Genomic DNA, 13,889 nt, shown 5'->3' with positions numbered 1-13,889 from the left:
AACAGAAAGTTCTTAATCTTGATCATACATACAAACTTTGTGTTCTGACATTTATGCATGGATACTTTAATGATAACCTTCCCTCTTCCTTCCAAAATTTATTTAAGTCTTTAGCTGAACCGAATAGAACAAAATCATACAAATTAGAACGGGTTTTAAACAAAAATTTAAAAAGCTTTCCGTCCGCAATGTTTCCTAAATTGTGGCATGAAATTGAAATTGACCTTAAAGAAACTAAATCTGCAAAAATATTTAAACAAAGAGTAATCAATAATTATCTTGAGAATTATGAGAGGTTTAAATGCGAAAAACCTAGCTGTATATCGTGTGAAAAAATTTATATAAAAAAAATAACTGAAACTTTATTAGCTTATTTCTGTTTCTGTAACTACCATCATTAACATCCTGTATTTTAATTTATCTCTACATAACAATCCCTCTGATCTCAACCTGCGACAGATCACCTGAAAATCTACTTCCTTCCAATTAACTCCTTACCTATCCAAAAACATATCTTGATATGTGTAAACAATTATATTCAGTATCGTCAATTAACTTAGGGCCAAAGACTCAAAACAACCAACCCTGGTTAGGCGGGTCCAAACTGCATAGTCAATTGTGATTGCTTATTTGTAATATCTCATGCTTTGTAGTTGAATAAATATATGAATATGAATGAAAAATGCATTTCAGTTATACAACCTTACACTTTTTATAACTTGAACTTTAAAATAGAAATCCTTTCGTTACGATATGCAATCAATTCACAATTAATTTTTTAAACGTTAGACTTCCAAGCTCCCCATGGCAACAAAACATTTCTTCACGTTATGGTCAAACATGTTGTATATATTAGAAAAATAACGCTACGTTAACTTTAGGTATAAGCTCCTATAACGTTGTTCATAGAATATATCCCAATGTTTCATATTATTGTAACATAACGTGCAATGACGTACATTTTACGCTACATTACACTATCGTTAACATCTCTAGATCTCTGTATACCTTGCGCACTGTATCCCAGGATACCACTGTATCCCATTGTACACTGTATCCCAGGATACCCTTTATCCAAGGATACCTCTATATCCCTGGATACCTCTGTATTCCAGGAAACCCGACCTTGTATCCCAGGATACCCTTTATCCCAGGATACCTCTATATCCCTGGATACCTCTATATCCCAGGAAACCCGACCTTGTATCCCAGGATACCCTTTATCCCAGGATACCTCTATATCCCTGGATACCTCTGTATCCCAGGAAACCCTTGTATCCCAGGAAACCCGACCTTGTATCCCAGGATACCCTTTATCCCAGGATACCTCTATATCCCTGGATACCTCTGTATTCCTATTAAAATGCAAATTTTTAAATTATTCCTTTTGCTCCTCCTCCTTTACAAACTAGTTAATTCTGAAACATTTTTCAGATTTAGATTGGATTTTATAATTTCATATTTTGTCAAGTTCAATCCTGGATAGATTGTTTCAGATTAGAAGAGACATTTTATACAATTAATCATGAGAAATCGAAATTACGACGTTAGTGTTTTTATTTCCAAAATTGTATTTTGCAACAACATTTCAATAGCAAAAGCAAAATATACTATCTGTTTTTTTTGTCATTCTGTTGAAATAAACCTGGATTTAGTTCAGAAAAGTACTTCAAGAAAATATGTAAAGGGTGTACTCAGAAAAAAACTTTGCAATGGAGGTTTTGGATATTGAGGAAACAACTTTTGTTTAAACTTTTATCAGAATAAGTCGAAAATCAAAAATAATTCAGGTTATCAATTTTCAACTCATACTTAAAGACGTAGCAAAAAAGAAAAATTATTACGTTTAAAGCTTTACGATTACATCATGAATATGAAAATTAAAGAAAATTAATTCCCTCAGTAGTCAGTACCCAATACAACTACTGCAACGTTTTTTGGGACACCCTGCACACAGTGCACAGGGTGTCCCACACCATTTTCTAAATTGGGATTTTCCGGGTTAAACAGAAAATAGATATTTAGTCATTAATTCTTTTTTCTGAAGTAAACTGTGGGGCAAACCCATTTTTAAACAGCTTATTTTAGTGTGTGTCAATTTAGGACACATAGTTTAATAAAGGAATTGAGTCTTTGGAACAAAATCAAATATTAAAACCTCAATATCTTTAGAACTCGATGTTGTTAACCTTTGATATTTCAAACTCAGATTATTTGATCCAACCGAATTCATAGTTTGAAATATCTAAGGTCTGCAACATTTGGGTTCAAAGATATAGAGATTAGAAAATCACAGTTTGTGGCAAAGACTCAATTCCTTTGATTTTTTACCAACCAGACTTTGGACTGCTTTATATACCTTTGTGTTGATAGGGTTAAATTATAATTATCAATTAAATAATTTTATTTATTTTCTCTATTCATTTCCGTTTTTACAATAAGTTTAGAAAGACATTATGTAACACTTTTTATATCCATTATTTTTCTTTATGAGAATGTGAATATAGATCACATAGAATCGTAATTTTGACATTTAATTTTATATGCAATATGTTTTGTGCTATTTCAAAACCATTTTTTTGATTATGAGTATTTTGTTACATACATGAAAGAAAACAAAATAAAACAAGACAAACAAAGTAAGTACAGAAAAAATTTTCATTGAAAATTTTAACGTAATAATTAAAATAAATTAAAATAAATAATATTTTAGATAAAATTGATCTAATGTAACAGCAAAGAAAAATTTAAAACACAGAGATAACCAAAAAATTCTGGAATAGAAAGACGATTTCAAATCTCAATTTTTGACTTTAAATAGTCCAATTAATATGAGACACAGCAATTGTGCAGTGCAATCAGGACTATTTCAGTCAATAAGTTGATTTTCAGGCTACTGCTACAGCTGGTAGCTCTGTAAACACATTAAATGCACTTCATTATTACTTAAATGTCGTCTTCTTAATCATGAGTTTTCTAGTTCACCCTGTAAATATAAGCTCTAATAATATAAACCCTATCCATGCTTGCTGGAGTACTTCAAATCCTACCCCCTCTAAATCTTGTGCATAAAATGTGTAAACTGAATATATTTTTTATGAAAATAATCTTTTGCCATGCAGCTGAAAAAGGCTTTAAAATACTAAAAAGCCAAAATCCCAAATCGGGGTTTAATTTTAAATTTTAAATTTTATTTTGGGAATTCCAAAAGATTCAGTGTTAATGTCCTGAGATGAGATTTTAAAAGCTTAAACCCAACTAAAACCCGGTCTTTGCGTCTGCTCAGACCCAAGTAAAGCTCAAGTCAAGACCCGGGTTTTGGATGGCCTTGAGTTTAGTAAGAATCGACCCTCTTGGGTTTTACTCTTTTTAAGGCTCGAGTCTTCAGCAGCTGATGATTGTAAATTTCGTAAATCTTTTATATTTGTACATTTAAAATCTCGGGAATTATTTGTAGCGTCAAATTTTATTAATTATATAAAATAAAAATACTATGTAAATAATGTATCTAGATAAAGTTTGAATTATCGAAATTTACTTCTCCTTGTCACAGCTGATCAGACGGCATTCTGTCTGCTACAGAGAGAAAGCTTGCAAAACAGTCTCTCATTGGTCGAATCAGAACCAATCCTGACTTGGGTTCTATCTAAGCCCGAGTTTGGGCTTTAGTCGGGTTTAAGCTTTTAAAATCTTATCTCTGGATTCAATCTAAGATGGGGGACATGAAGGTAATGGTTAAATCGCTCCCCTCCCCATCCCCCCTCCCCCTCCCAACAGAAATAGGGTTAATATTGCAATAAAAGAATAGAGGACTGTACATAAAACAGCAATTCAAGGTCTAGTGAAAGTACAATTGTTGATTACTGCGCTCATTTGACTAAAACAAATTCAACTTATAATACTTAAAAAATAAAGATACATTTATGTAAAAAAAGATCTCTTTAATATAAAATTTCCTCTTGTATGCAAATTGCTTCTTTGTTTCTTTGCAATAACATTGGTAATATTATTAATCTGACTTTTAAAAATTGTGCTGATTGATTGATTGAGTTGAATTTTTCCTGTAGTAAAGTGTACAGATTGCGGCATTGTTCTCAAATGTCGTCTCCGGAACTTTATAATCAGGGTTGATCGCCATTTTGAAAACATACGTTCCTACAATTTAAAACCAATTAGATAATAGAAATTTTCATTGCGAAATTCAGTCCAGCAAATAATGTGCAAAAACTGAAATTTAGGAAATGTGACAAATTATACATTTCTGAAAAGCCCAGCAAATTATAAGATGCAAACATATTTACAAAATTTTAAAATCCAATCTGTGTATTGTCTATTTGAGGAAAACTAAAAATGTGAAAATTCCATTATAGGCGTCTGTGCAAAAATCTATGCAAATTTATTTTCCAAAAATTGCAAATACAACGATTGGATATATGCCTCAGGATTCAGGCAGTAGGTATAAAAGTCCAGCTTTTTGTCTTAAGTGAGGGGCTTGGAAAGTCAGAAAGTTTGAGCTTTAAAGCTCAATTACTTTTTGATTTATTGCATATAGAGCTACCCCCCCCCCTCCCATCGGTTTAGGGTTAAACAAACTAACTCTCTTCTAAACGGAAATAACTTCTCTGTTCTAACATTGATGCCAAAAGCAATTAATCACTTTGTTCTTAATAAAACTATCTCTTTTTCTGTGATCTATGTTATCTTAAAAGAAAATAATCTCTTAAATAAACTTCTAAATCGAAAATAAAAACATCTCTGAAACAATGTTCATAAATAACTTTATATATATTGCGGGGAACCAAAGTGTCACAAAAACATTTAATTTTCAGTATAAAATACACTCTACTACTTATCTTTCACACTCAAGAATAAAATAAATAAAACATAAAATTGCACTGTTCTACATTAAACTAAAGTAAACTGAACGTTAGATCAATGCTTTAAGAGGAGTTTATAAGATTAACAAAAATGTTTTGAATTCATCACCGGCAGCCGTAGCGTAGTACATTTGAATTTCCGAGTCGGGTTAACCTTTCCGGTCCCAGTTTGTACCGTATCGCCGGGACATTGGGTAAATAAAGCAGACACTTAATAGGACTAGCCGGTGCAACAAGGTTGACGCGGTCAGACTTTAGGTTAAATTTACTTTTACTAAAGGGTCAGAGGTGCGTGTCATTATATGTAGTCGAATGAATATTTGCTTCTCTCATGCTTGTCCGTAAAATCAAAACTAGTGGAGTTACGAGGTCACAAAGTCGTACCAATGATGCAGTGGTTTATGTATTTTTACTTTTCAAATGATATTCCAATTAAAGATTCTTTAAAGTGTTTTTTACTGTTTTTAAGATATATTTTATGGCAGACCAGCATGGAAATGGCTGGGATTCGTTCTACTCCAGAGGGAAGTCACAATATACAATAGAACAAGTGTTATTTTTGCTTCGCAAGATTTGCTCTATTATTTATTTTCACATTTATATTATGAACACGGTTAGGTATTCTGAGCGCTACGGCTAGGAAACAAAACTTGGGTTGGTTATGTCGAAGCACCTTCAGATTGGTATTTACAGTTTCAGTTCCAGTTTTTATTTACCTAATGGTAGGTCTGTAACATCTATCCATTGACAGTCTATATTGTAATAATAGATATCCTTACATCCGGGGGTTATACCCTGAAATTATAATAAAAATAATAATAATAATTACTAGAATAAATATCATTATCATTAAAAGTATTATTAATAATTAATATGAAAAAATTATTATTTCTTAATGATAATATTATCAAGTTTACATAATGTGAATACAATTTGAAAACATTTCTCAAACAATATTTCAAACTTTTAACGTAAATAATCAATTTATAAATTATATGGTATTAACAAGATTAGTATATATTCTTATCATTCTTATTTTTGGATAAATGACGATTAAAATTTCATCATTTTAATATCATTAAAAAGTTTCTCCAAAAAATTTTTTATCTGAATGTGACTGTAAACATAATTATATTTGACCCTGTAATTTAGGGTTCATATCATTATGATACCCGGCCTTTCAACCGGCCTTTCTCAATGCAAAAAGTTAGGATGAAATCAATTTATGAATCTGATAATTTATTATTTTCTATTGCGGTTTTTTCTAAATTTTTTAAGATTTATACATTTGCAAAGGCAAAAAAGGACATTTAGAGCATTTTTCTTTGTTAACATAAAAACACTACGGCGATATATTCCTCATCTTAAGTCGTTACTAAAACGGCTGAACCGATAGGGACCTCGTATGACACCAGCAAAGGTTTGTGGAAGATCGAATTTTCAAAAATTTGCCTCTAACAAAATTTGATTTTTAAAAATTTTGAAAATCCACAAAATATTTTTTATAAAATCCGTGAAATTTTTTGTTTGTTAACAATTGAAATAGAAGATGGGCGCGATGCGCCCTAAAATTCCAATATAGTATATCTTATAAGATTTAAATGGTACTGTTCTGAACCGAACAGATTTTAAGAGTAAAGTGGAGAAAGGTAGCAATATATAAAAAGTTAAAAATTAAAAATATAAATTACATCCTTTAAGGCTCTAACTAAACCCACTAAGAACTTGAAACTTCAATTCTCGTTTAAAACTTTAAAACTAAAATCAGAGAGTAATTTGAATTTCCGGCCAGGGAAAGTATGAAAAGTACAAGTAGCAGGAAAAAAGCTAAAAAAGGGAAAAATACAAGTTATAATTTTTGAGAAAAATAATAAAATTGTTTTTGATTTTTAACGGTTATCGGAACAGACCACATTTTCAAAATTCAAATATTTAAGTTTCTGTTTTAAGTGAAAAAGAACTGAATATTTTGAATTCATTTTTACTTTAGGTTGCAGAGATAAAGACAAGATTTAGAGGTTGAGGTAAGTGTTCAAATTTTTACCATAAAATAATGTTACAATTGCTTTAAATTAATATTTAATTTCTTGAAATAATTTAAAACTTTAAAATCTAAGTGTATGTAGTTTAAAATTTTAAAACTAAAAGAAGATGAAAACAAAATATTTTAAGTCTTTTTTTCGTAAAAGTTGTCCCAAAACATATGGTGACGGTTTTAGAAAATTCTTTGGTTTTTGGTGGTTAATGGATAATGATACAGATGGCAGACGACAAAAAATAATTTTTTAAACCTGATCTCCGTAATTTTCACAATCAAAATGGGGATCCACCCCCACGCAGTCGTTATCCTCCAAACAAAATGAGGCCTAAAAATATTCATTTTTTATATTAATAAATTTTTCAATTTTCAAGCTTTTAAACGTTTCATCGTTAAACTTATAAGTATTGACTTAAGAAAATTATAATATCCAGAAATTAGTTAATGTTTCAATTACCAAAATATAAAATTGAAGGAAATAAGTCTTTGGCATATCGATAATCCCTATATCTGAGCAACCCAATTTTATAGGCCTTTTCCAAACAATGAATTCTGTTATATCAAATAATCTAAGTTTGAAATGTCAAAGTTTAGCCCATCAGATTGAAAAGATTTAGGGATTAGAAAGTTTGAGTTTGTGACAAAAACTCAATTCCTTATAAAATTATATTTTCTTTTTGTTAATTGATTTTTCATAAAGCTTGAAATTCAACGCATCAAAACTATTGTTTTCTTCAGCCCTTGAAATTTTCAATGGAAGGATTAAGTTTAACTTGCAAGAAAATTAATCAATTTCTAATTTCTAATTAAAAAAAAATTAGGTTTTATTGAATTATTTAGGTTTTATGGAATTAAAACTTTTAAACCAAGGAAAACAACGTTATTCTCCACATTATTGATCAGACAGAGGTTTTAAGGGCAAGTATTGCCATATTTGCATTAAGGACAATTATCAGAATTTAAACTTTTAAACCAAGGAAAACAACGTTATTCTCCACATTATTGATCAGACAGAGGTTTTAAGGGCAAGTATTGCCATATTTGCATTAAGGACTACTTAAACCTACGCTTACAGTTCCTTGAGTAGAGAGACAACCCCACTAAAGGGACTGTATGCGTACTTGCAAGTGACCCTTCATGCAAAGAAGGCAATGCTCAATTTACAACGGTACCCTTGAAATCTTAATCTGTTAAATAATGTTGATCAGAAAGTGTTTATTTCTACGAGTTTCTCCATTTGCCGCAAGTCATTTTCTCATGCAGAGAAACTGCAAATGAAAATGAACAGTTCAAAGAACCAACAACATTGATATCTAATTCATAATTGATCAGAAAAGGCTTTGTAGAGTACCATTGTAACTCAAGCATGGAGGCTCACTTGAAATTACGCATACAGTCCCTTTAAGTAGAGAAATAAATCCTTTCAAACCTACCTTATGTCCCTCTGCAGCTCTATTACCCTGGAAATCAAAAATCTGAAAGTGGGCGAAAGTCTCCATCGAATGGTAATGCTAAACATATAGAATTATCACATTTAACAACAAAAAAGAAATTTGATATATTCCGAAACCTTAAAGAAAGCTAGGTTTAGTGCAATTTTATTTGCTTCTTGTTTTGTTACCATCAAAAGGTTTTTTTCTGTGAATCTTTTTCTGAATTATTTCTTCTAATGAGAGTAACTGACTAGATCAAATAATACCCCTTTCACTGAAAATTGTCACAATTCTAGTTTAAAAAACTATTTTACGACATTTTCAGACATAAATTGTCTACAAAACATCACTAGCGTAGTGAGGAATGCAAAATTGATCGAGGGACCCCGTGATTGAATTACATTTTTTTATTTTCCGATATAGTAAGTTTACAGTATCTACCATTATTGACTTTAAAGATGAAAATGCGCGAATTTTTTTACGAAACTTCGCAGAGCAGTTTTTATATAATTTATCAACGGGACAACTTAACAGCCAGCTGTTCGTATGACACATTTACTCTGCTTTAAAGCAGAATATAATCCCTCAAAGGGACTGTAAACTAAAATGGAGATGGGCGCGAAGCACCTTGAAATTCTAGCCTAGGGTATACCTGATGACATGCATGCCAATTCCAGGCAGTCTTAGGAATAAAAGGCCGAAAATCTGCTGAACCTATATTCCCTATAGCTGCTGTGAATCTAAAAATATCATTAAAAAAGTTAATTCTAAACGGTGTTATCTTTGAAAAGAGGTTAAAAACTAATTAAAAAACATTACCCTGACTTAAAATTGGTTTAACCAATTAAATACATGTAATAATTCATTTTCTTATTCGAATATTAGGGAACAAAAATTTCTTACCATTCATCTTTCTTAATTGAAAAAATGTGATTTTGTTGGTTGAAAAATCAGTAGTTGACATATAACCAGAAAACAGTGAAATGAAATTGAATTTTCTATAGAACATCAAATTAGGTCGAGTATTTTTTAATTCGTAACTTATTCATATTTCTCTTATTCTAATTTTTTTTTGCGGAATTCATATATTTTAATATTTAAAGGATCAGTTTTAAATCTAGTTAAATTATTTACGATTTAAGGGTAAAAGTGAAAGTAAGTGAATTTACATTGATTCAACTCTCTTAGGTATTAAGCGTTTTGAACTATTTACTCCTCAAAATATAGATGTACAATTAGTAACTATCAAATCCGAATTTGAATAGGGTTCAGTCTAACCCTTGATAAAACTAACCTTAAAAGACGTCTTGTTAACATCTGCCAGTGAGGATTTGTTGCCTAAAATGAAACAAAAAACTGAATTTTTAATCCAACTTTAATCCAACTTTAATCCAACTTTAATCCAACTTTAATCAAACTTTAATCCAACTTTAATCCAACTTTAATCCAACTTTGATCCAACTTTAATCCAACTTTAATCCAACTTTAATCCAACTTTAATCCAACATTAATCCAACTTTAATCCAACTTTAATCCAACTTTAATCCAACTTTAATCCAACTTTAATCCAACTTTAATAAAACTTTAATCCAACTTTAATCCAACTTTAATCAAACTTTAATCCAACTTTAATCCAACTTTAATCCAACTGCAATCCAACTGCAATGCAACATTGCAATTCTAATGCTATATATAACTGCAAGCAAATTTAATCCAACTGCAATCCAACTGCAATCTAACGATAATCCAACTGCAATCCAACATCAATCTAACTGCAATGCAACATTGCAATCGTTTTGCAATTCTACTGCAGTCCACCTGCAAATCTAGTTAAATGCACAGTCCTTTTTAGATGTAAATAAATGATCCTACTTGTTCAATGTAGGCTTCCCTCGCTAAACAGTTCTCTTCCATAGCGCACTAAATATATTATTTATTATTATTATTGTTGTTGTTATGAACAAATTAGTATTGCAATTAAAATCATAGTTTATAGAAATGATGTATTTGCATGTTTAGAGGGACACCCTGTAACTGCATGTTTATTGGCCCATCCTGTAACTGCATGTTTACAGGAACACCTTGTAACTGTATATTTACTGAAACACTCTGTAACTGCATGTTATAGAGGAATAACCTATATATGCATGTTTTCTGGGACACCCTGTGACTGCATGTTTAGCGGGACACCCTGGAACTGCACGTTTACTGAAACACCCTGTAACTGCATGTTTAGTGGGACACCCTGGAACTGCACGTTTGCTAAAACACCCTGTAACTGCATGTTACAAAGGGATAACCTGTATCTGCATTTTTATTGAGACCCTGTATTTCCATGTTTTCTGGGACACCCTGTGACTGCATGTTTAGTGGGACACCCTGGAACTGCACGTTTACTGAAACATCCTGTAACTTCATGTTTACTGGGACACCTAGTAACTGCACGTTTATTTGGACACCCAGTAACTGCATGTTTACTGGAACACACTGTATCTGCATGTTTAGTGGGACACCTTGTATCTGTATGTTTATTGGGACACCATGTATCCGCATGTTTACTGGAACACCATGTATCTGCATGTTTAGTGGGACACCCTGTATCTACATGTTTAGTGGGACACCCTATATCTGCATGTTTTGTGGGACACCCTGTATCTGCATGTTTAATGGGACACCCTGTATCTGCATGTTTAGTGTGGCACCCTGTATCTGCATGTTTAGTGGGACACCCTATATCTGCATGTTTAGTGGGACACCCTGTATCTGCATGTTTAGTGGGACACCCTGTATCTACACATTGTAAAGCTATTGCATAGATTATACCTGAAGCAGAAACATTTGTTTATCTTCAAGATGAGTTGAGGACATCAGCTGAACAAACAAATATATATTAATTTAATTAAAGGGACTGTACTCAATATTGAGGACATCAGCTGAACAAACAAATATATTAATTTAATGAAAGGGAATGTACTTAATATTGTGGACATCAGCTGAACAAACAAATATATTAATTTAATTAAAGGGACTGATCTCAATATTGAGGACATCAGCTGAACAAACAAATATATTAATTTAATTAAAGGGAATGTACTTAATATTGAGGACATCAGCTGAACAAACAAATATATTAATATAATTAAAGGGACTGTACTCAATATTGAAAACATCAGCTGAACAATTAAATATATTAATTTAATTTAAGAAACTGATCTCCATTTACCTGGTATAGATCGGGTTCTAAATCTGCCTGTGTTTCTGTGCATGCCACACCAGCTGTACAGTTACATTCATGTATGTAGTTACATTGAATTAAACTTAAGACGTGTACAAACGTTTGTCTATTTCAGCTATTTTTTAACGATTAATTTTTTGCCCAATTTTTGATTTTTGGCGATTTTTAATGATTTTAACCCCACACACCTTTCGAAGGATCCTTATGTATTTCGATTTTATTCTCAAGTTGCTTGTACCACCTAAATCTCTAAATGTACTTTTTGTCTAAGTATGTCTTTTGAAACTCATCCTCTAACTACTTTTATTCTCTTTATACAGTATAAAAAGAAGTTTAAACATGTTGCTACAGGACAAGAATATTTAACTAAAGTAGGCTCTATACCTCTCAATAGACTTCTATGCAGTACCAATAAAAAACTGTAGACAAGAATATTTAATATAATAAATGTAGACTCTATACCTCTCAATAAACCTCTGCACAGTGGCATTAAATAAACTGTAGACATGAGATTTAATAAATGAAGACTCTATACCTCTTAATAGACTCCTATACAGTACCATTAAACAAACTATAGACAAGAATATCTAATAAATATTCTTGTCTATAGTTTATTTAATAGACTTCTGTACAGTACCATTAAATAAACTATAGACAAGAATATTTAATAAATGTAGACTCTATTCCTCTCAATAGACTTCTATACAGTGGCATTAAATAAACTATTTAATAAATGTAGACTCTATATACTCTCAATAGACTTCTATACAGTACCATTAAATAAACTATAAACAAGAATATTTAATTAATGTAGACTCTATACCTCTCAATAAACCTCTGCTCAGTGGCATTAAATAAACTATAGACATGAGATTTAATAAATGTAGACTCTATACCTCTTAATAGACTCGATAACTGCAAACTATACAGCAGGAGAAGGTCAAATTTAAGTCAATTTGCTGTTACGGCTTTGGGACTCCGTTGCTCCCCTAGTCCTGATTGTGTTAAAAAAAGTGTAAAAAAGCTTACTTTATCGGTTACATATTATTAATTCAAAACATTTTTGTCTTCTCAATAGCTCTTGAATAAAATGCGGTATGATAAAAAACATATGAGATTTTTTTCTTTCGTACACTTTGCTTTAGTTTGGCGTGCTATATCTCTCAATACGCCTTCAATAAGAGGAGATATGATAAAAAACATATGAGAATTCAATCTTACGTACACTTTGCTTTAGTTTGGCGTGCTATATTTCTCAATAGCTCTTCAATAAAAGGAGGTATGATAAAAACATATGAAATTTTTTTCTTACATGGACTTTGCTTTAGTTCTGCGTGCTATATCTCTCAATAGCTCTTCGATAAAAGGAGGTATGATAAAAAACATATGAGATTTCAATCTTACGTACACTTTGCTTTAGTTTGGCGTGCTATATTTCTCAATACGCCTTCAATAAGAGGAGGTATGATAAAAAACATATGAGATTTCAATCTTACGTACACTTTGCTTTAGTTTGGCGTGCTATATCTCTCAATAGCTCTTCAATAAGAGGAGATATGATAAAAAATATATGAGATTTCAATCTTACGTACACTTTGCTTTAGTCTCAATACCTCTTGTGTACATGAGTACCAACAATATATAAACTATCATGTGTCCATCTAAACATGACAATGTAAAGGGATAGTTTCTCAGAATACTTATCATAATAAATATTGCGTATTATTATCGAAACTAAGTCCATTTTACCACTCTAAAATTTCTTGAGATCCAGGATGTCCAAAGCTTTATGTTCAAGGCAAAAATACGATGCAAATCACTCTTGTATGCCGAGTCCATTAGCGCCTAATCCAATCAGGGTTCAGTCATGTGTTTGTTGTCTATTCTGAACCAATAGAAATAGTATGGCGTTAACATCTATCTTTCTATCTATCTCATTATCCAATCAGAGTTATGAATCCTTGTATCGGCGCTATCAGTAAATGGAAATATTTACTTCTAATGAAACTATAGTGAAATTATAACTAAAAGTTTGTTTAATTGTTCCGGGTCTCAGTGCGCGGTGAGCTGTTACTATAGTTTAAAAATTGCGTATTTCAAAATATATGACGAACAATTTCATTCAAAATGGGTTAGATGAGTACACTATGCATGTGAGTACACCTTTACAAAAGTAAAGTATTCTGTACAGTGTACATGAATGTATAGTACATTATTTAAGAATGTAAAGTACATTATTTATGAATGTAAAGTACATTATTTATGAATGTAAAGTACATTATTTATGAATGTAAAGTACATTATTT

General features: G+C 31.3%; 1 protein-coding gene across 2 annotated transcripts in view; it reads right to left on the bottom strand.

Annotated features, from left to right (window-relative positions):
• Nucleotides 1-2,816: 2,816 nt before the first annotated feature.
• The window catches only part of LOC111697467 (lysyl oxidase homolog 2), a 29,403-nt gene continuing 18,330 nt past the window's right edge, over nt 2,817-13,889 (bottom strand). The window contains exons 18-28 of one of the 2 annotated variants that reach the window (XM_023467491.1): nt 11,572-11,624; nt 11,172-11,219; nt 10,221-10,268; nt 9,643-9,686; nt 9,001-9,088; nt 8,349-8,426; nt 7,169-7,243; nt 5,594-5,672; nt 4,062-4,155; nt 3,819-3,877; nt 2,817-2,986 (exon numbers count right to left, since the gene is read on the bottom strand). In XM_023467491.1, the coding sequence (XP_023323259.1) occupies nt 3,832-3,877; nt 4,062-4,155; nt 5,594-5,672; nt 7,169-7,243; nt 8,349-8,426; nt 9,001-9,088; nt 9,643-9,686; nt 10,221-10,268; nt 11,172-11,219; nt 11,572-11,624 (653 nt within the window). In that variant the 3' untranslated portion in view covers nt 2,817-2,986; nt 3,819-3,831. Of the gene's footprint in view, nt 2,987-3,623; nt 3,878-4,061; nt 4,156-5,593; nt 5,673-7,168; nt 7,244-8,348; nt 8,427-9,000; nt 9,089-9,642; nt 9,687-10,220; nt 10,269-11,171; nt 11,220-11,571; nt 11,625-13,889 lie in introns of those variants that run through there. The other variant, XM_023467489.1, reaches the window with a different exon arrangement.

The sequence above is a fragment of the Eurytemora carolleeae genome, unplaced genomic scaffold (assembly GCF_000591075.1).
Source record: "Eurytemora carolleeae unplaced genomic scaffold, Eaff_2.0 scaffold45, whole genome shotgun sequence".
NCBI lineage: Eukaryota > Metazoa > Arthropoda > Copepoda > Calanoida > Temoridae > Eurytemora > Eurytemora carolleeae.
This window is presented reverse-complemented; position numbering and strand designations above follow the sequence as displayed.